The sequence below is a fragment of the Mobula birostris genome, chromosome 25 (genome assembly GCF_030028105.1).
Source record: "Mobula birostris isolate sMobBir1 chromosome 25, sMobBir1.hap1, whole genome shotgun sequence".
NCBI lineage: Eukaryota > Metazoa > Chordata > Chondrichthyes > Myliobatiformes > Myliobatidae > Mobula > Mobula birostris.
Genome location: NC_092394.1, coordinates 50,671,152 through 50,694,558, shown reverse-complemented (window position 1 = coordinate 50,694,558; position 23,407 = coordinate 50,671,152). Strand labels below are relative to the sequence as shown.

Sequence of the window (23,407 nt, the reverse complement as noted above, 5' to 3'; positions counted from 1 at the left end):
CCTTTTGCCTATCACCTGTCCAGCTCTTGGCTCTATCCCTCCCCCTCCTGTCTTCTCCTATCATTTTGGATCTCCCCCTCCCCCTCCAACTTTCAAATCCCTTACTCACTCTTCCTTCAGTTAGTCCTGACGAAGGGTCTCGGCCTGAAACGTCAACTGCCCTCTTCCCAGAGATGCTGCCTGGCCTGCTGCGTTCACCAGCAACTTTGATGTGTGTTACAGGAAGGATGTGCAAGCTTTAAGGAGTTTAGATGAGAGAACATATTTTATGAAAAATGTTGAGTGAGCTAGGGCTTTTTTTTTTTGGAGAATGGGGGGGGGGTGGTGGTTTCATTGAAACCTATCAAATATTGGAAGGCCTAGATAGAGTGGATGTGAAAATGAAATTTCCAACAGTAGGGCAGTCTAGGAACAGTGAGCGGGGACAGCCTCAGAATAGAAGGATATCCTTTTCGAACAGAGATCAGCAGGAATTTCTTTAGGCAGAGGTTGGCAAATCTGTGCAATTTATTTCCTCAGGCAGCTGTAGAAGCTAAGTCATTGGGTATAGCTAAAACAGAGGTTCATTAGTAAGGGCATCAAAAGTTACGAGGAGAAGGCAAGAGAATGGGTTGGGGGGGGGGAATAAATCAGCCATAATTGAATGATGGAGCAGGCTCAAGGGGTTGAATACCCCAATTCCGTTCAGATATCTTATGGTCTTTCCTCTTTTCAGCATAGGGGATGAAAGGCAACCTGATAGATGTGTATAAGATTATGAAAGGCATAGATAGAGTGGGCAATCAACACCCCCCCACCCCCCCCAGGAAAGCAATACCAGAGGAGATTGGTTTAGGTGAATGGAGGAAGGTTGTGAGGGGGAGGGGAAAGAGAGGGGGTGTCAAAGGTAGTTCCCCCTCCCCCATTTCCAACACAGAGAGTGATAGGTACCAGGAATGCACTGCCAGGTGTGTTGGTACACTCTGATATAATAGGGACATTTAAAAGACTTGATAGTTAAATAACGTAGATGTATGAAAAATGGAGGTTTATGGGCTGTGTAGAAAGGAAGGGTTAAATTAAATACGGAATAGATTTATGTTGGTTAGCACAACATTCGGACCGAAGGTCCATAATGTGCTGTACTTCTCAATGTTCCATGGTAAAGGCTCCCTCTTTCAATTTTCACAATGTCAAAAAAAAATTCTTCAAGCTCTGGCCAGTCTGAAAAACTCACATGATCCAAAATAGGATCCAATTTAGGTGATGAACTGCAAAATTGATTCACTTTGCTGTGGTGAGTATCCAAGAAATGGTGGATGACTAAAAATAAGCCAAGCATAAATAAATTATACGATCAGTTGTAGAAGTGGTTACAGTTGTATAACGTACCATCAACACCTGCTTATATCTAAAGCAATTACTTAAAACTACCAACTCCTTGTTAAAATCACTCAGACCCTGCACAACACTACCCCACATAGCACTGATTCATTACCGCAGTTATTCAATTCTTGATTGAAATATAAAAACAAACAAAAATTCATTCGAAACAACACTTAAAACTTCTCAAGAGCGGCCACCATTCAATCAGCCAATGAGCACTTTACATACGCTCTGATCTACTCGCAGCCAATCACATATTAGTTCACGCTCTGCCTCCCCTGCACGTGAACATTCTTGCTCGCTCGTCAATTTATTCCATTTTTTCACCCATAATGTCTGGAAAACGGCCTGCAACTTCCAGTGAGGGTGGCACATCTAAGATGTCTAAGAAAAACATTAGCATGGATGTGAAACTGCATTCACACAGTGACAGCCTCAATAATGAAGACAATTTGACAATTGTCTGAGCAATGCATCCTGGGTGAATCTGAGGACATGGATGGAGATGAAGAAACACTGGCAAGAAACCTCACTATAAAATTCCTCAGCACTAGCATCACCACAATCACACAAATCATGGACCGGTTCATTGATAATGACCCTGACTGGGAGCGAAGCAATAAGGCAAAGAGAGGTGCTCTGGACATAATTTCCTGCTACCGAGAACTGCTTCATAAGTGGAAACTTGAGAAAAGGCAGTCAAATCTTGATGTCTTCTTGAAGAAGTCAAAGTTAGAAGTCCCATAGCTTAGTCCCTCCTCTAAGATGTAACCAGTACCCGCTTCCCTCTGCTGCTGCTGAGATGTGTTGCTGCTCCACTGATGTACAGGTTAGGCCTACTTGCGTGTTTCTTACTCCACAAGTTACTGTGTATACATAAGATAACACCTCGGGTTTGATTTTTTAAAAAAAACCTCCAAGGAACTCATCCTCAGCATGAAGCGGGATCTGAGTGTGCAGAATAATGGGAAAAAAACACATTCACAGGTGAGCAACTGATTCCAGAAGTTCTTCAATCTTCCAGAAGACATTCCAAAGGCAGGTTTGGGTGACATTTTTCTCTGTCCATCAGTGGATAGTTTTGCTTAACCAAGTCTGTTTTCTGTTCCACAGCCCAGAACAAAATCTGCTCTTCATCCCTTACCTTCTAAACCACTTCACAGCACTCTGCTGCATAAATGTCTTTTTGGACATTTTTTAATATATAAATAGTGGGTTCCAGTTAATTGGGATACATTGTGACCAGCGCATTTGGGCCCAATCAGACGGTTTCATAGAAATAGTTAAAAGGGTAAAAAAAAAAAAAGACAAACTACCATTTAAGTGAGTAACAAATAATGCATTTAAATGAAATAAAAACAATTAGAACATTACCAATACCACTACAGTACTATAAAACTGTATTAATTCCTAATAGTTATCGATGGAGGAATTCATCCAGTGTACACTGCCATGTTCTTGTGATTGACTGCAAATGAACATAATCAGCACAGGCACCTAGCCTTTAAAAACTGTTCACTCTAAGCACAGTGTAATGTCTATCAGCCATACAAATGCATGCGACTGACACTAGTTAGCAACTGTTCAGCAACAATCTCCTGTTTCCAACTAAGCGGCAAAATGTCCCCCCAAAAAATTGAAGGAGATCCCTGCTATTTTCTTGATTAGCTTTTGTTCTTTAATAGTTGTCTCAAATAAGTGGCTGCCCTGATTAACTGATTGCCCAATTAATTGGAATCTACTTTATATAAACAGGCAAAGACATAACACTGCTTTTAAACCTGATTAAAACTACAAGACAAAATGAGCCATGTATCCAAAAATACAATGATACCCAAAGCAATGCCTCCAGAGACACATTTAGTAATAGATAATTAGATTACCATAAACCTACCTATGATTTTATCTGAAGCATTGCAAGCCAGTGCAAACCGTGTAGTTTTAGAATAAATCTCCATTGTCCTCCTTAGGGCTTGTTGAGCTCCATCTGTCATACTGCAGGTCAGACAGAAAACCAAACATAGCATGAATGTATTTTCTTCACCCTATCTGTCCTCCCTGTCTGCATGAACTAGGCAAGTACATCGAGAGAGAGATTCAGTGCTCAGTGACAGCACTGGCTAGTCATTTACACAGGCTGATGCCTGCTTCACTCAAAGCACATTTACTTTACTGTCAACAATGGTTTTACTGCCGGCAATTGCAAAGGTGATATGCTCCTCCAAATGGAGGCTATGTTTTTGGCAAAATGTGGAAGTATACACCTCTACTCGTAATAGAAACACAAGATCGTTTGCTCTTAGATTCTTATATTCATTTGGCATTCCTTTCAAACCTCCAAAAGCATTCCATAAACATTTTGTTGTAGAACGTTTTAATAACTGATCTATAGTTTGGTCCTACGGGATAATTAATCAGCTAATCTGTATTTTCTTTTAGTTTGAGGAATGAGTTTCGGCTTGCATTTCAGGAAACCTATGCACTCTTTAACTTATGCTATAGAATCTTACACATCCACCAACTGGGCATACGGGACCTCAAGTTCAATGTTTCAGATGAAAGATATCTGTTACCAACAATTCAAAAGGGTGGCACAAGAGTCTTAACATAAATAACAAACACGATCAGAGCCAGAGGTTAAGTGCCACAGCAACAGGTAGTTTTTGCAGTCGGCAGCCCGTAAACGGCCTTAGCTACTGTGGAAATTATCGGCCTTTGACAGTCAAATTAAAAAATGGATCAAGGCAGGTATGCTATTGCTCAATTTACTTGATGTCTCTGATCCTGTCCTACATCTCATACCAGCCTCCAGCAGTGGAATAGGCTATTTAGCCTTTTGAGACTACACTGGCTGTCAGAGCAAGCCTGTTCTCCTTTAATTATTCTCACAAGTTCATCAACTCCCCACTTGCACTAAGAGCCAATTAACCCACCAGCATGTTCTTGGGATGTGAGAGGAAATCTGAGAACTTGGGAACCTCACACCATCACAGAGAGAAAACGCAAATGCCACACAAACAACATTGAAGGTCAGGATCAAACCTGAATTAACTACTGAACCACTGTGATGCACAAACACTATCCCAATGATGTAAAAATGGGTGTTCGAACTGTCAGGAACAACAAGAAGCATTGCAGTTACTTTCTGAGGCCAGAAGTTTACAATACTTTCTGCTTAACTGGTTGATGCTTTTAACACTGTCAAAAACACACAACTGGATGGGTGGCAGGGGAAGATCTCCAATTTCCTTGTCAAGGTGCAGTTGGTGCCTGGCCCTCAATTATGCTACAAGTTAAATCATGGCATTTTACATTTAAATACCCAAATCCTCTCACCTGTCTGCTTCATCCAGGATGATGATTTTGTGACGACCTTTCGGTAGCGTAACCTTCTGCTGGGCAAACATTTTAATTTTGTTTCTCACCACATCGATACCTCTGTAAAAAAATGGCAAGTCATAATTACATCAAGTCATTGTTAAAGCAAGCCCTACCAAGTATTTGAAAATGTGCAACAGTCCCCTGCAGTCATCTCCCTCCAAAGGTTACAGGGTGAAGGCAGAAGAACTGTGGTTAAGAAGGAAAATAAATCAGCCATGATCAAATGGAAGAGTACTCGATGAGCTGAATGGCTTAATTCCGCTCTAATGAAATGGTTTTGTTGTCTTGTCGTCTTAAAACAGCTAGATAGCTTTAGATACTGTTGGGGGGCGGGGGAATGGCTCACAGGGGAAGGCAGCAGTAGCAAGGATCATGGCACCATGAGTGTCTCTACCACACAACAGGGCAGGAAACAGAGTAGAAGAGCTATAGTGGTGGGGAACTGCATGGTAGGGGGAATAGGCAGGAGTTTCTGTGGCTGTAAATAGGGCTTCTTGTTGGTGTGCTACCTCCTGGGTGCAAGGGTCAGGGATGTTTTGGAGCACCCACACAGGCAGGGCATTTTGGAAGGGGAAGGTGAATACCCAGATGTTGTAGTGGGATATTGGAAAATAGTGGGACGTGGCACTCCAAGATGAATTTAGGGAGCTAGGAGATAAATTAAAAATGTAGGACCTCCAAGGTAAGCTCCGGATTACTTCCTGTGCCATGTGCTAGCCGGGGTAGGAACAGCAGAATAGTTAGGATGAATATGTGGCTTGAGCAGTGGTGCTGGAGAGAGGGTTTCAGATACCCGAGGTATTGGAAATTATATTTTGGGACAGTATCAATAACCACTTCCTGTGCACAAATTGCCCACCATCTCCTACATAACAAAATAATTACATAATCACAGCATTTTGTTGGTTGTAAAACACTTTGCTGTGCCCTGAAATGGATATGAATATTCAGGTTTCTTTCTACCCCCTTTTACCAATAACACTAAAGCTGATTGAGACAGGCACCAGACTTGTTTTAAAAAAGCTTCCTTTCCCCTCTTAAAACCCATTTCTTTACTTTGAAGTCACAACTAAATAGGTAAAAATATCTTTTTGATCTGCCTTGCTGTCACTGGCAGTTTAGGCCAGTTTATCATATTCAGATAAATTTTAAAAACCCTACCGATCATTTGAAGCGTTGAGTTCAAGCACCGCATCTTTTAGTGCAGGACCCAAAAGTGCCCGTGCCAAGCACAAGATGCTGGTTGTTTTTCCAGTGCCAGGTGGACCCTGGGTAAAGTTAAAAATAAATGACTAACAACTGAAAGTAAGCAAAAGATTAAGCAATTCACGCAAAATAGAATCAGGACATAGAAGCTGAGAAAAAGCATTGAGAATTGGCATTCAGCAACAACAAATTCTCTCAATAAATACTAAAAGAAATTTGATTGTTACATGGAAGATAAGCATGATGATTATTTAGATATAGTAGCATATGCTCCAGTTAGCTGTATCGAGCCACTGAGATTAATAATCCATTTAAGAGTTTCATTTCTTCTATAGCTGCTATGAAAACTAATTGAATATGAAATAAGTAAATAATATCAGTAATTGTATTAAAATTGATATAAAAATTCTAATTCATAATATCCTATCAAGGAGGAAATAGCCTGGCTTAAAAGAGACTCCAGAGCCACCAACATGATTAATTAATAACTGCTAGATCTGGCCTGGCTAGTCACTCAGTTTCGGGCAATTTAGCAATAAATGTTCAGATAGCCAACAACACCCACGCATCCTGAATAAATAAAACCCAAGTTGCGCATTTTAAAAGATAGAATAAAACTGTTGCTAAATTAATTGAACTAGTAGCACCTGTACATATCTGTCCTCATAAAGCAACACTACTACTAGTACACTACCAAATGCCTCCTGCTGTATAATGAAAGTGGTGTTTTTCCCAATAAGTCAGCTCCAACGTACATTTCTTAGGCAAAGGGGAGCAATTCTTCTCATTCTCAACAGGCAAAGTGGTATTTCAAGCAGCACACATAAAAATTGCTGGTGAGCGCAGCAGGCCAGGCAGCATCTATAGGAAGAGGTGCGGTTGACATTTCGGGCCGAAACTCTTCGTCAGGACTAACTGAAGGAAGAGATAGTAAAGGATTTGAAAGTTGGGGGGGGGGGGGGGAAGAGACCCAAAATGATAGGAGAAGACAGGAGGGGAAGGGATGGATCTAAGAGCTGGAAAGTTGATTGGCAAAAGGGATATGAGAGGATCAAGTATAGTGAGAGGTACAAAGGGAGAAAAAGGAGAGAGAGAGAGAGAGAGAGAGAGAGAGAGAGAGAGAAAGAAAAAAAAATTAATAAATAAATAACGGATGGGGTACGAAGGGGAGGTGGGACATTAACGGAAGTTAGAGAAGTCAATGTTCATGCCATCAGGTTGGAGGCTACCCAGACAGAATATAAGGTGTTGTTCCTCCAACCTGAGTGAGGCTTCATCTTGACAGCAGAGGAGGCCGTAGATAGATTCATCAGTGCTATTTCAGATATTTTTCCAAATGACCGAAGGAATTGTACATAAACAATTGTTCATTGTGGCAGTTGAAGATCTTCACCCAATAGAGAAACAAAATGTGAGAAAAGTCAACAATGGCTTTCCATCAATATCAGTACTGGATTTCGCAAGCATAGTGGCCTCAACATTAGGAATTAATATGTCAAACACTTTAGTTACATGCAAATAAATGCTTAGACTATCAGGAGAAATTTACATGCACAGGTGCAGAATGGGCAAAAGGAGGTTTTAACAAAGGCAACACAATCTGGGTCACTAACCTCACCAACCACCGCCCCGCCTCAACTCAGGTAATTTGGCAACTGGAAAATTTGTGCCATGTTTAAAGAAAACGGACATACTCTTAATCAAAAGGAATGAGATGAATGTAAAAATAGCAGCAATTCTTGTCAAACCCATGAGAACAAGTGAAACGGTTGTACATGAAATGTACTACAGCAAGAAACGATAGACAATCAAAGCAGAAAAATTAAATGACGTGAACAATAGATACATAGATCTAGGAACAGAAAAGATATGTAACGTACACAATGAATATAGTGAATCTATCACAACTTATAAAGTTAACCAAGTTCCTTTTCTTGAAGATTGGAACATAATTATTCTTCAGATCTATCACATCTTCACAGTGGTCACATGTGTCTTTCTCACAATTTAAGTTGTTTCAAAAAAATCAGCTCAATGTTATTATACATTCATTTACGAAAAAGAAAGATAATTCAAACTCACTGCAATAATGATGTTTGGTACATTTCCTTCTCTGGCAAAAACCTGTTGAAAGTGATGAAATGGAATTTCTCAATTAACTACAACCAGCATTTATTTACAAGTTCTGCAATTCTGCATATTCCAGAGCTTTCAAATATATTGTGATGAAATGTTAAATTAACATGCAATAATGAGCCATAAATTCAACACATTGCTCACTTCGTATTCATTGCGACAGAAATTATTGTAGGCTGAAAAGCCTGTTGTTCCTATGCTATGCGATCATGGGACTTCTTGTTCCAACATCTTACTGAACTGACTATGGTTACTCCATGGAGCACAGCAGACTGTAAGTAAAAATAGGCAAACACGAAAGACCTGTTTCCACACATTTGGAAGACCTTTTACATTGTGTACAGTAGAATACACTCCCTTGTTACAGCCTACAAAACCATCCATATCACATATCAGTAACACAAACCCTTGACAATCATTGATAAAATTTCTTTCAGATTTTGAGATTATTTGGGTATCTATACTTAAATAAATTCCTGATGAGTTAATTTTTATTCTGTATTTCAAGCTGTTTTGGTAGTGATTTATTAATTCCATAAAGGTGAATTTTTGTGACTTGAACCATTAACAGAGACAGATGAAAAACAATTATTAAACTAAAAAATCTACAAAGTTTTAAGAAGTTGAATATATTTTAATGAATCTTTATATTAAAATACTATTTATAAAACAAATGTTTAGTGAAGGACAGCAACTTCTTTTGAATTAATGAGGCCCTGCTAGATGTATCAGCCATTGGCAGCATAAAACTGAACAAAGTATACCTGATTCCTCAGGTCATGATATAATGGAAACTTTGCTCCATCCAACTGCAAAAGATGTCAGATGCACTGCTACCATTCCGCACTGCATTGTCCAGGTGTGAAAACTAGCCATAAGATCATAAGACCATAAGACAAAGGAGTAGAAATCGGTCATTCGGTCCATCGAGTCTGCTCCGCCATTTTATCATGAGCTGATCCATTCTCCCATTTAGTCCCACTCCCCCGCCTTCTCACCATAACCTTCGATGCCCTGGCTACTCAGATACCTATCAATCTCTGCCTTAAATACACCCAATAACTTGGCCTCCGCTGCTGCCCCTGGCAACAATTCCACAGATTCACCACCCTCCGGCTGAAAAAATTTCTTCGCATTTCTGTTCTGAATGGGCGCTCTTCAATCCTCAAGTCATGCCCTCTTGTACTAGACTCCCCCATCATGGGAAACAACTTTGCCACATCCACTCTGTCCATGCCTTTCAACATTCGAAATGTTTCTATGAGGTCTCCCCTCATTCTTCTAAACTCCAAGGAATACAGTCCAAGAGTGGACAAACGTTCCTCATATGTTAACCCTCTCATTCTCGGAATCATTCTAGTGAATCTTCTCTGTACCCTCTCCAACGTCAGCATATCCTTTCTTAAATAAGGAGACCAAAACTGCCCACAGTACTCCAAGTGAGGTCTCACCAGCACCTTATAGAGCCTCAACATCACATCCCTGCTCCTATACTCTATTCCTCTAGAAATGAATGCTAACATTGCATTCGCCTTCTTCACTACCGACTCAACCTGGAGGTTAACCTGAAGGGTATTCTGTACGAGGACCCCAAGTCCCGTTGCATCTCAGAACTTTGAATTCTTTCCCCATTTAAATAATAGTCTGCCCATTTATTACTTCTGCCAAAGTGCATAACCATACACTTTCCAACATTGTATTTCATTTGCCACTTCTCTACACTCCGTGGCTACCTGCTCATTACTGCAAATCTTCATCAGCCAATGACGTGGCAGCAACTCAACACATAAAAGCATGCAGACATAGTCAAGAGGTTCAGTTGTTGTTCAGATCAAACATCAGAATGGGATCCAAGTGAATTTGACCATCAAGTAATTGTTGGTGCCAGATAAGCTGGTTTGTGTATCTCAGAAATTGCTGATTCCCCTGGGACCTTCATGCATAGCAGTCTCTAGAGTTATAGAGAATGGTGCATAAAACAAAAAAATCCAGTGAGCAGTTCTGTGGATGAAAATACCTTGTTAATAAGAGAGGTCAGAGGAGAATGTCCAGAGTTGTTCAAGCTGACAGGAAGGCGACCAGCTCAAATAACCATGCTTTATAATAGCAGTGTGCAGAAGAGCATTTCTGAATGGACAACATGTCAAAGCTTGAAGTGTGAGGGTTACAACAGCAGAAGACCAAAACGTACCATCAGCAGACACTTTATTTTAGATATACAGTCTCCCTGTCTCCCTTTCTCCCTGGGCCTCCTGTCCCATGATCCTCTCATATCCCTTTTGCCAATCACCTGTCCAGCTCTTGGCTCCATCCCTCCCCCTCCTGTCTTCTCCTATCATTTTGGATCTCCCCCTCCCACTTTCAAATCTCTTACTAGCTCTTCCTTCAGTTAGTCCTGACGAAGGGTCTCGGCCCGAAACGTCGACTGTACCTCTTCCTAGAGATGCTGCCTGGCCTGCTGCGTTCACCAGCAACTTTGATGTGTAAAGCTTGTATGAAACAAATAAGCGTTTGCTAATCCACGTTAGAAGAGGTAACTTTAATCGATCTTATGGTGGTTATTGCTAGAAATGTGGATAATTGAATAGTGATTGTCTGCTCCTGTCACTGAGCATAATGCTTTAACATCTGCCGGACAATGCTGAGGATGTTCTACGAGTCTGTGGTGGCCAGTGCTATCATGTTTGCTGTTGTGTGCTGGGGCAGCAGGCTGAGGATGGCAGACACCAACAGAATCAACAAACTCATTCGTAAGTGATGTTGTGGGGATGGAACTGGACTTTCTCACGGTGGTGTCTGAAAAGAGGAGGCTGTTTAAGTTGCATGCCATCTTGGTCAATGTCTCCCATCCACTACATAACGTACTGGGTGGGCACAGGAGTACATTCAGCCAGAGACTCATTCCACCGAGATGCAGCACAGAGCATCATAGGAAGTCATTCCTGCCTGTGGCCATCAAACTTTACAACTCCTCCCTTGGAGGGTCAGACACCCTGAGCCAATAAACTGGTCCTGAGCTTATTTCATAATTTACTGGCATAATTTACATATGACTATTTAACTATTTATGGTTCTATCACTATTATTTATGGAGCAACTGTAACGAAAACCAACTTCCCCCGGGATTAATAAAGTATGACTATGACTATGTTAATGTTTGACATTTGCTAGAAATAAAGCAATGATCAGCACAAAGTGAAGCTTCCACTATGGCTGTCATCTCTGACCTTCATTACCTTTGCTATTTTCCCCATCTGAAAATATTGTTTTTCCCTAACCTTTCTTCCTTGTTACCTCACTGATGTCCAAACTAATCATCAACTTTATGCAACTGAGGTACAGGAACTGGCAAGTGATAGGTGAGACTAGGTGAGAAGGAAGGTGGATGGATGAGAGAAGGGGGTGAAGCAAGAAGCTGAGGGGGGATAGGTGGAACAGATAAAGGGCTGAAAGAGGATTGATCTGATAGAAGAAGATAGTAGATCATGGAAAAAAGGGCAAGAAGAGAGGCACCAGAGAGAGAGGGGTAGGTGAGAAGAAAGGGTGAGAGGGTAACCAGAATGGTGAATAGAAAAGGAGGAGGAAGGAGGAGAGAGAGATTACTGGATATTGGAGAAAGACACAATATGAGGTGCTGCTCCTCCACTCTGAGTCTGGCCTCATTATTTGACCTCTGATCTTCCAAAAATGTATCTGCTTCCTTCCTCTTTAAATTTCCAAATGATATAACCACCAAGCCCACTGGGCTAGAGAATTCCAGAGATTCACCAACCCCTGCGAGAAGCTGGCTCCCCACCTCCTCCCTGCAGCCCTCACTTTTAAATAACTGCCCCCTAAATCTTCGATCTCACTCACTCAGGAGTCTTCTTTTAATCACATCTACACTCTTTTTGTAGCCCCCTTTTAGGATCTTCTACGTTTCAATAAAATTATCCCTCATTCCCAAAATCCAAAAGCTGCATAACTGAATTTTGTTTAGCCGTTTGTGACAAGCCAGCCATTCCAGAATTACATTACTAAATCTGTGTTTGAGTACCTTCATTACTGGTATGGCCTTCCATGAATAAGGGAAACAAAATTGATCAGAGTACTCCACATGTAGCCTTACTGGTACCCTGTACAACACTTTATAGTTTCTAATGTCCAACTTTCTTGCAGTAAAGGCCAATATGCCATTTGTTGCACTGGCCTAATTCTTTGCAATTTATGCACAAGAACACTTGGATCTTTATAACTCTGTTCATCTACATCTGCCTATAACTGAAGTGCATGACTATACAGCATTGCTCAAACTCCACTTGCCAAGTTTCATTTGCTCTCTCAACCAATCCCTATCCTGTTGCAGATTCTAAATATCACAGCTCATCCAGGCCATCAACACAAGTCATAAATAATTCAGGGCCAAAGTGAAACTTGGAGCATCTACTGGTTACATCATTCCAGCATGAAAAAGACCCTTATATTTTCCTTCCCTACCTTCTATTTGATAACCAATCTGGAATTCACACTAACACACTTCTAATGTCATGAGATCTTATACATCACATTTCACATGACGGTTTGTCAACTGCCTTCCAAAATTCCAAATTTACAACATGTACAAGTTCCCGGCTGTCATCTCTGCTCTTGCAACCTTGCAGAATTCTGGTAAGTTGTCAAGTATAATTTACAAAGCCATGTTGACTTACTTTGATTACTTTAAGCTTCTCTAAATGATCCAGGCAGCTTACTAATACAATATTATGCTTACACGCCTATAGTTAGCTGTTTTTCTTTGTCATCTTTTTCCCTTCTTAAACAACAGAATAACCTTTACAGATTTCCAGCGATTTTTTTTTTGAAAAACTTTAACAAATATTATATAGAACCTACTTGGTCAAATATCTTCAAGACGCCCACATATAAACTTCAATCATTTTTCCCCATTTGAGTTTTGATGAAGTACGGAGAATTAAAGTTATTTGATCCATAACACCGTTTGCTTTTTCCAACTATTTGCTTACCTTCTTAAATATCTTTACACTTGCTCTAGTGACTAATTCTGTTTCTTTGGGACTGTCTCTAATGCTAATATATCTATTAAAATAAGAGCCAAAACTGCACACAGTACAGCAGGTGTGTCCTTGCTAGCACTTAGTACTATTGATTTTCCTTTCATTAAACCACATTGATGTGATTTGATTACTTTAAGCTATTCTAATGGCTATATCTTCCCTGATTATAAACTTCAGCACCTTCCCAACACAAGTTAAACTAAGTAGCCGATGGTTTGCACAATTCAAAACAAGCACAGTTGTGGTATTCGAATTGCTGATATGTCCCCAGAATGCAAATTTCAACCAATAGTTCTATCTTTGCACCCACTTCCTTTAATGTCTTGGGAATCAGGCTATAAAATTCTGGCAACTTGTCTACTTTTAGTCCCATTTTTTAAATATTTTATTTAGAGATACAACACAGTAAAAGGCCCTTCAGCTCAATAACCTACTAAGGTTAACCTACACAGGGAGATGGTACAAACGTCTTGCAGACAGCAGAATTGACCAAAAGTCACTGGTGCTGTAATAGTGTTACATTAACTGGTACACTACATGTCGCCTTATTCGTTTTTCCAAGATTTTGTCCTTATTAAGGATTGTTGCAAGCTCTTCTTTTCTATTTGAAGATAACCCATGTGTTATCCTGGAGATGCTTGTAATGTCCTCCACTGTGAAGACCCAGGCCCCATATCCAAGAAAGGATGCACTGGCATTGTTGAGGATCCACAGGAGGATTACAAGAATGATCCCAGATATGAAAGGGTCAACTTATCAGGAATATTTGATGGCTCTGGTCATGTATTCACTGGAGTTTAGAAGAATATGGGGTGATCTCATTGAAACCTACCAAATATTGAAAGGCCTCGATAAAGTGGACATGTAGTTTCAAATAATGCCAGTCTAGGCCCAGACAGCTCAGCCTTAGAACAGAACAATGCCCATCTAGAACAGGGGTCAGCAACCTTTTTGCCTCTGTGGGCCAGATTGCGTATTAATGAGCAGATGGTGGGCCAGGTAAATGCCAGAAAAAACTTGAAATATGGGAATTATCCATTTAAATACATCTAGTTATGTTTTGCCTCAAATTAATGAATAACGCATGCTAGAAAATCATTTGTGCTTAAGGTTGCCTACCCCTGATCTAGAACAAAGATGAGGAGGAATTTCTTTAGCCAGAGGGTGGTGAATCTATAGAACTCATTGTCTGGTATTTCCTTAATTTATTTTAATATTAACTACAAACACTTTTCCCTCAATAAGTACCTCTTTTTTGATTGATATAAATTTTTTACCTAGAATCATACAATAGCTTTTCAAGTATCTGGCACCACTCTTCTACAGACTTCTCTGTCAGCTTATTGTCCCAGCTCATTTTAGCCAACAATTAATTTGAGGACACTCGTTTTAAACTGTCTTGATCACTCTCAAAGTGTATCTTGACTCTACCATGTTATGATCATTACTCTGTAGTTTCCTTGCTAACAAGATCTACTTCATTTAGTGTGACAAAATATAAAATAATCTGTTTCCAGGTGAGTTCTCCAACACATTACTCCAAGAAATATCTCCTAAATACCTCATAAATTCCTCTCACAGAGCCTTTGCTATGCTAGTTCAATCAGTGCACAGTTTAAAATCACTTAGATTAATTGTATATCCTTCCTGTGCCTTCCATTTCCCATTTAGCTTCATCCTATTACAGGTCAATATATTGAAAGTCTATGGCCAATCTCAACAGTGACACCTTTTCTCTGTTCTTCCATATTTCTATTCAAACCAATTGCACACCACAAAACAACGCATTTATACTCACTACTCACCAGCATGGTATCACTTTTCTTACTTAAAAACACTATCAACCACTTCTTGCCCATTTTTGGGATATCAAATAAACTGAAAGACCAAGTTCCTAGTATGGGTCACCTTGTAATCACATCTCTCCAATAGTTATTAAATCAAATTCATTCATTTATATTTAGAACATAGAACACTACAGTTCAGTACAGGCCCTTCAGCCCACAATGATATGCTGACCTTTTAACCTACTCAAAAATCAATCTAACCCTTCCCTCCCACATAGCCATCCATTTTTCATTCATCCACATGCCCTCAACTTATCTACCTGGTTGCAAATGTTATGTACTTTCAGATTAAAGCCCTCATCTTTGATATCAATTTTTTTTGTTTACGCTGGTTTGAATTTCTACCCTTTCAGTCACAATTTGATCTCCATTCACCCTTTACTACATTGTGCCACTACTCATTCACACTTTCTTTGACTTATTAAGCATCCAGTTCACCCCCCTCTAATTGGTTGAAGTTCCTGTGAGTAACCCTAGTAAAATAATTTGCCAGGAAAAGGGTACCAGCAGTCCAAAGAAACCCTGCCCCAACATAACAGCCCTCTTCCACAATAGCTGCTGCCAGTGCCACATGAATCAGTCCCTATGTATTTCTTTCACATCTACCTTTGAACCAGACATTTTTCTACAACACTGATATTAATTTCCTTGCGGACAAATCTCAATAAATCCTATAACCATAATAGAATCAATGAAAGACAGCACTGACAGGGTGCCAGTGTGAAAAAGACAACCAAATGTGCAAATACAAAAAGAATGAAAAATTAATAATAAATAAATAAGCTATAAATATCAAGAACAGGAGATAAAGAGTCCTTGAAAGTGATAGGTTGTGGAAACAGTTCAGTGATGGGGTAAGTGAAGTTATCCCCTTTGGTTCAAGAGCCTAATGGTAAAAGGGTAATAACTGTTCCTGAATCTAATGGTTTGAGTCCTGAGGCTTCTATACATTCTTCCTGGTGGCAGCAGTAAGGAGAGAGCACATCCTGGATGGATGATGGATGCTGCTTTCTTGTGACAATGCTCCATGTAGAGGTGTTCAATGGTGGGAAGGGCTTTATCCATGATGGACTGGGCCGTATCCACTATTTTTTTTAAAGAAGTTTCCTTTCAAGGGCATTGGTGTTTCCTTGCCAGGCTGTAATGCAGCCAGTCAATATACTCTCCACCATACATCTATAGTAGTTTGTCAAAGTTTTAGGTGTCATGCTAAATATTTGTAAACTAAGGAAGTAGAGATGCTGCTGTATTTTCTTTGTAATTACACTTTCGTGCTGGGTCAGGACAGGTCCTCTGAAACGATAACACTGAGGAAATTAAAGTTGCTGATCCCCCCTCCATCTCTGATCCTCCATTCAGCACTGCCTCATGAACCTCCAGTTTCTTCCTCCTGAAGTCAATAACCACCTCCTTGGTCTTGCTGACAATGAGTGAGAGGCCGTTATGGCGCCACAGCCAGATATTCAATCTCCCTCCTAAATGCTGATTCATCACCACCATTGATTCAGCCAACAACAGTGGTATTGTTAGCAGACTTAAATATGGCATTGAAGCTATGCTTAGCCTCACAGTCATAAGTATAAAGTGAGTAGAGAGAGGGCTAAGCACACGGCCTTGTGGTACACCTATGCTGAAGGAGATTGTGGGGGAGATGCGGTTGCCAATCTGAACTGACTAGGGTCAGCAAGTGAGAAAATTGAGAATCCAGTTGCACAAAGAGGTCTAAGGCTTAAAGCTTATTGATTAGTTTTGAGAGAATGATAGCATTGAATGCCAAGCCGCAGTCAATGAAGAGTAACCTGATATATGCACCTTTACTGTCCAGATGATCCAGGACACAGTTGCCTCATCCTCCCTGTAGAATACATCTTCTTTGGGATGTATCTGTCCTGCGCATTCCAGATTTTCCCAGAAACTTCAGCCATTGCTTTTATAACATTGCCTTTATAACATGCCTTTTCTATTTCTTATTGAAATTTATATCCCACATCGAGGCTACTGTTCAGGAGACCTGTATGTAACTCCCATCAGGGTCTTTTTACTCTTCCATTTCTTAACTTTACTCACAAGGATTCTACATTTTCTGTATCTACGTCACCTCTTTCGAAGGATTTGATTTCACTTTTTTTTTTAACCAACAGAGCCACCCCAACCCTTATGACTGCGTGCCCGCCCTTTCGATACAAGGTGCATCCTTGGATGTTAAGCTCCCAACTACAAGCTTCTTTCAGCAATGTCTCAGTGATGTTCACATCATATCTGCCGATCATTAACTGTGCTACAAGATCATCTATCCTGTTCCGTACACTATGCACATTAAAATACCTTCAGTCCTGTATTCTTCACTCTTTTTGATTTTGCCTCCATGTCACATTTCACCTCAACCCACTGCCTGACCATCCTCACAGTCCCATTACACTATGTATCGACTTCCACAGCAACTGCCGCGTCCTCAACCCTATCACTCCGGTTCTAATCACCCTGTCAACTCAGTTTAAACCCTCCCCAACAGCTCAAGCAAATCTGCCTTCAAGGATATTGATCCCCCTTGGGTTCAAGTGCAAGCTGTCCTTTTTGTATAGGTCACAGCTTTCCAGAAGAAATTCTAATGATCCAGAAATCTGAAACCCTGGCTCTGCACCCCTTCCTCAGCCACTCATTCATCTGCTTCATCATCCTATTCCTGTCCTGACAAGCATGTGGAACTGGGAGTAACCCAGAAATTACTACTTTGGAGATCCTTCTCTTCAGCCTCTTCCCCAATTCGATACTTACTGAGCAGGACCTCTTCCTACCTGTTTCTGGTGCTAGTGTGCACCACAAGCTCTGGCTGTTCGCCCTCCCCCATGAGCCACTCATACATCCTTGACCCTCGCACCTGAGAGGCAACACACCATCCTGGCTTCTCTTTTGCAGCCACAGAATCTCTTGTCTATCCCCCTATTGAGTCTCCTATCACTACTGCTCTGCCTGACTTTACCCTTGCTTGCTGAGCCTGTCGCAGTGCCACTGGGCCAGCTGCTGCAGTGCGCTGATAGGTCATTCCCACCTGACCAAGGAGCACACCTGTTGCTGAGGGAAATAAGCACAGGGGAACCCTGCACTGCCTGCTTACTCCCCTCACTTCTCCTGCTGGTCATCCATCTGTTGTCTGAAGCCTGCACTCCAGGTGTAACCACCTCAGTAAAAGACTCATCTATGAAACATACAGCCTCCGGGATTGTTCTAAGTATACCTAGCTCTAATTCCATTTCTTTCACCTTGTCAGCAAGGAACTGAATTTGGGTGTGTTGTGCATTTAATATCTCAGTAATACTAGAGTAATAATGTAAATATATTGTTTCATTAAGCATTCTTTGTTGCTTACATAATGCATTGCGGGAGATGCATACAAAAGTACATGAATGACAAATGTGCTAGCATGCACGCCTCATGTAAAGTAAAAACACAAGTAAGACATGCATTCCAGCTCCTTGTTTTTGCTTTCAACTAGTTTTATGTTTTGGAGTTACAAAACAAACAGGGTACACTTCCTGGGAATGTTCTCACCAGGAAATCCATTGGGTATCCTGAAAACCCACTTCTCACAGGAGGAGCATTTCACTGCCTGAACTACCATCTTGTCTACACCTGTTATGCTTATACCTTCTGAAACTTACGTTTTAGCCAGCAAATGTTCTTGCCATAGCCTATTGAGCCAAAGCCTGACCATTCTTAACACAATGGCTGTTCCAACAATGGCCACTCCACTCAAACCCCGCTTAAAAAAATAAAAATAAATAAGTCAGTGTTTGCTAATTAGCCCTACTTACTGTTAACCCAAGTGATCTGCTCTGCAGACAAGTCCAGACAGGCTGTGCTCGCCTTTTAAGATTGGTGCATAAAGTCCACAAGGAACTGTCTCCAACTCACTCCACAACCTCCTGCTCCTCTGTCGTAACTGGGAGATTATTACGCTCGCGATTCTGCTTTTCAATTGTGTTGTAAACTGCTCAAATTCTCAGCATAGCTTCCATATCGCAAAAACTAGCCTACCACCCATGGACTCTATACACTTTTCGCTACCTTAGTAAAGTAGCCAGTATAACCAAAGACCCAACCAGCCTGGACGTTCTCTCTTCTCCCCGTCATCACACAGGAAAAACCTGAATGCATGGATCAAGGACAACTTCTATCCCGTTGTTATAGGTCTACTGAATAGTCCTCTTGTACGATAAGATGGACACTTGATCTCTTGATCTACCTCATCATGGCCTTGCACCTTATTGTATGCCTGCACTGTAACATTTTATTCTGCATTGTTATTGTTTTCCCCTGTACAAAGGTAGTACTGTTGTAATGAAAGTATCTGTATGGGTAGAATGTAAAAACAGTTGTTCACTGTATCTCGATACATTTGACAATAATAAATCAATTTCCTTGTCCGTCAAATGTAGCCTCGTTTCTTCCTCGCTCATCAAGTTCTCAACCAGTCAAGACACATTTGACTTTAAACACTGCAGAAAAATGCGAGAAAATTACCTCCAGCCGACTGACTGTTTCTTCATTCCCCACTACTTCACTCAGTTTCAAAGGTCTGTACTTCTCAACCCTGTAAACAAAGAAAAATCATAGTAGCTTAAAATCCAAGATTGACAGCTTGATATGATTGTCTTTTGACAATTTTTTTTAAGTTGATGTTTTAAAAAAAAACTTCACAAAGCAAATCACACTGATTGTTTTTTAAAGGAATTTGGGGACTTGAGAAATAATGAAAAGAGACTGAGGAAACTTATTGAAGGTGTATCAAGTCAACAGATAAAGATTTTTTATATCAAAATAAACTAAATTTATGCATTATTTACAAAATAAACCATTCAGTGCCTTTACATTCTTATGTTCATAGTCAATACTTCGCTACTGTTCTATTAAATTCCTTAAAACCAATAGGCCCGTTGCAACTCATGTAGCCCCATGGGGTGGTACACTACTACAATAGATGAGGGGCTTCCAAATCCAACCTGGCCTGCCCCTCCCCAAAACCATGCTCCCTCCTCACCAAGCTCTTGCACTGGCTGCACTTAGCTTCAGTGTGTCCCTCAGCACACACTCTGCAGTCTGGAATGTGTCAGTCAGCAGCATTCCTCTACAAACATCTCAATGTGCTGGCAGATCAACAAGCTTCAGGCAGACCAAGGGCATCTTTCACCGAGTTGATGAGCTGCCAGCAACACGATGTCCATTCTCTGAGGAACAGCTGTAGATGAGAGTCCCCTGTCAAGCAGCTGCTTGGGATAATTGTGACACAGGCCCTTTCATTTTCTGCACACCTTCTTCGCAAAACCAGTCCCCAAAGAGGTGAGCAACCATCTCGTCACCATTGCAGTAATCTCACAGGCAGGTCCAGGCATGCAGAAGGATCTTACTTGGAGGGCTCCTCTCATTGCCAGCAAGTGAAGGTCTTGGTGACTATTGGCAAGGTCTGGTGATGAGGTGTTCTGCCAGATGGTCTGCTCAGCAAACCATCCACTGTGTCTATTGATTCCCTCTCCTGCACTGTCCACAAGACATTCCATACTGACCATGCCTGATGGACGTGCTCAAAGGTGTTGGTCTAAAAGAACTTCTCCATGAAAAGTAGTGCAGCAATGTCCAGCTGACTGGGCCATTGCATGGCAACACGGCCAGACCAATTCTTCACAATCCTGGGGACAGATAGGACCACAAAACATAATGGTAATTGGTGTCCACATTCTTAGGCTCCACACACAGCTTAATGCAGCCAACCATGATGGTGGTCATCAGAGTGAGGGTGACATTGGGTACTTATTTGCCCCCATTATCTAGGGAGGCATCTAACACGCTCCATCTTGGATCACCACATGAACCTGAAGATGACTTGGTTGATTGCCAAGCTGGAGGAACGGGGTGAGCCACATCTACGCCAAGTAGAGCAGCCCTGAGAACAGCTCACACTTAATGACCAGGTTGACAGGGAACGTCCTTTCCACAAACCAATATCTGATTTACCTTCCCAATCCACTGGCCAATTGTTGTTGCATGCTTTAGCCCCTACAAACGAAGTCCTGAGCACCTTCAGGCAAGACACCTTTGGTCTAACAGTGAAGGGGACACTGGACCAGTCATGCCAATTGCTGAAGAGCATAGCCTTGCTCTTCATGCCGTTAACCCTGGCCCCTGATGCCAACTGAAACTAGTCAGCACTGATTAATCTGTGAACCAACCTCAGATCAGAGCAGAAGATGATGATATCATCCATGTAGAGGAGGGTTTCCACTTGAGTTCCTCTTCTGCCCCGCAACGTCACCCCTCTTATGCTCGTTTTTCCTGATGGCAATGGCAAAGGGGCTCTATACAGCAGAAAAACAAGACGGGGAGAGTGGGCAACCTTGCTGGACTCTAAGCTAAACGGGGAAGACACCTGTTTCTCACCCTTGATTTGGACTGCACTACAGATGTCTATGCAGAGCAGTTGAAACCATTCCTGATCCCCTCCACAAAGCCCATTTTGGACAGTACGTCCATCAAATAAGTGTGTGATATCCTGTCAAAGGGTTTCTCCTCATTCAAGCTGACCAGGCAGACATCCATCCTCCTGTTCTGCGCATAGGCGATGGTATCCCAGAGTAACGCAAGGCTGTCAAAGATCTTCCTGCCAGGTACAGCACAGATTTGGTCCAGGTAGATCACCTGTCCCAGGGAAGACTGACCCTGTTGGCAATGGCGTTGGACAAGGTGTTGTAGGCTACAATGTAGTAAAGATTGAAATGGTTCACCAATTCCTAATACCATCTCTCTTCCCCTTCTGCTTGTAGATGAGGGTTATGAAGCCTTCCCTTACGGAATCTAACATGCTGCTAGCTTAAAGCACAGTGTTGTTGACTTCCAGCAGCTCTGGGCCCATCCAGTCCCACAGAGCAGCAAGTTCTCAGTCACTCATTAGAGTTTCAGTAAAATCAATGAAACCATTGGAGCCAGTCAGCTCCTCCAGGCTCAGTGATTGTTCCAGATTCTCCTGCTTGCTGTTGCCTAATACCTCTATGATAAGAGGACAAGATAGTTCTGGGAATTAGAGTTTATGATGTTGAAAGCAATGATTCCTCCTGTGATTGTTTCTTGGTGGTTGATAGAAGTATCAAAAGCAAGGTGTCAATGGACATCTTGAAAGCTCCCTCTTCCTCATTTGATGAAACACTTTACAACAAATCACGGCTTTTTTTCTGTCACGTGGTCACACCATGCTGGCGGCCATTTCCTCCACCTGTGACCTCTGTGTTAGAATCTGAGCCACCGTCTCATTTGCAATCTCAACCTGTTATTCTAGAACAACATTCCACCAAATCCATCCTTTTTTGAACATTTAAAAGTGTCTTTTTAGGCTTTTTCAGGTTTGTAAATCTACAAGAATCATACACATACACAGACCATAAGACATCGGAGCAGAATTAGTCAATTCAGCCTATCGAGTCTGCTCCACCATTCAGTCATGGCTGAGGTATTATCCCTCTCAATCCAATTCTCCTGCCTTCATCCAGTAACACAGACGTCCTTATTAATCAAGAACCTAGCTACTTCCACTTTACTTCCACCAATGACTTGGACTGCACATTCAGCACACTATGGCTACAGTAAAAAAATCCTCATCTATGTTCTAAAGAGACATCCTTGTATTCTGAAGCTGTCTCTTCTGGCCCTAGACTCCCTCATTACTGTAACATCCTCTCAAATCCACTATCTGGGACCTTCAATATTCAATAGCTTTTCATGAGATCCCTTCCCAGTTTCTTCTAAATTCCAGCAAGTACAGACCCAGAGCCATCAAAGGCTCCTCATTTCTTAACCCTTTCATTCCCAAGATAATTCTCATGAACCTCCTCGGGATCCTCTCCAATGCCAGCACATCCTTTCTACGATGAGATATCCAAAACTGCGCACAATACTCCTGGTGTAGTCTGGCCATGTTAACATAGAAAATCTACTGCACAATACAAGCCCTTAGCCCACAATGCTGTGCTGAACATGTACTTACTTTAGAAATTACCCATAGACCTCTATTTTTCTAAGCTCCATGTACCTGTCCAGGAGTCTCTTAAAAGACCCTATTGTATCTGCCTCCACCAGCGTCACCGGCAGCCCATTCCACGCACTCACCACTCTCTGCGTAAAAAACTTACCCCTGACATCTCCTCTGTACCTACTTCCAAGCACTTTAAAACTGTGCCCTCTCATGTTAGCCATTTCAGCCCTGGGGAAAAATGCCTCTGACTATTCACACGATCAATGCCTCTCATCATCTTATACACTTCAATAAGGTCACCTCTCATCCTCCGTCGCTCCAAGGAGAAAAAGCCAAGTTCATGCAACCTGTTCTCATAAGGCATGCTCCCCAATCCAAGCAACATCCTTGTAAATCTCCTC

At 41.4% G+C, this 23,407-nt stretch overlaps 1 protein-coding gene across 2 annotated transcripts in view; it reads right to left on the bottom strand.

Moving 5' to 3' along the window:
• Positions 1 to 23,407, bottom strand: part of rfc2 (replication factor C (activator 1) 2) — a 55,749-nt gene that overhangs the window by 24,156 nt on the left and 8,186 nt on the right. For both annotated transcript variants that reach the window (XM_072243496.1, XM_072243495.1), the window contains exons 2-6: positions 19,511 to 19,580; positions 8,035 to 8,076; positions 5,908 to 6,014; positions 4,702 to 4,803; positions 3,260 to 3,360 (exon numbers count right to left, since the gene is read on the bottom strand). In XM_072243496.1, coding sequence (XP_072099597.1) covers positions 3,260 to 3,360; positions 4,702 to 4,803; positions 5,908 to 6,014; positions 8,035 to 8,076; positions 19,511 to 19,580 — 422 coding nt within the window. The remainder of the gene's footprint in view (positions 1 to 3,259; positions 3,361 to 4,701; positions 4,804 to 5,907; positions 6,015 to 8,034; positions 8,077 to 19,510; positions 19,581 to 23,407) is intronic.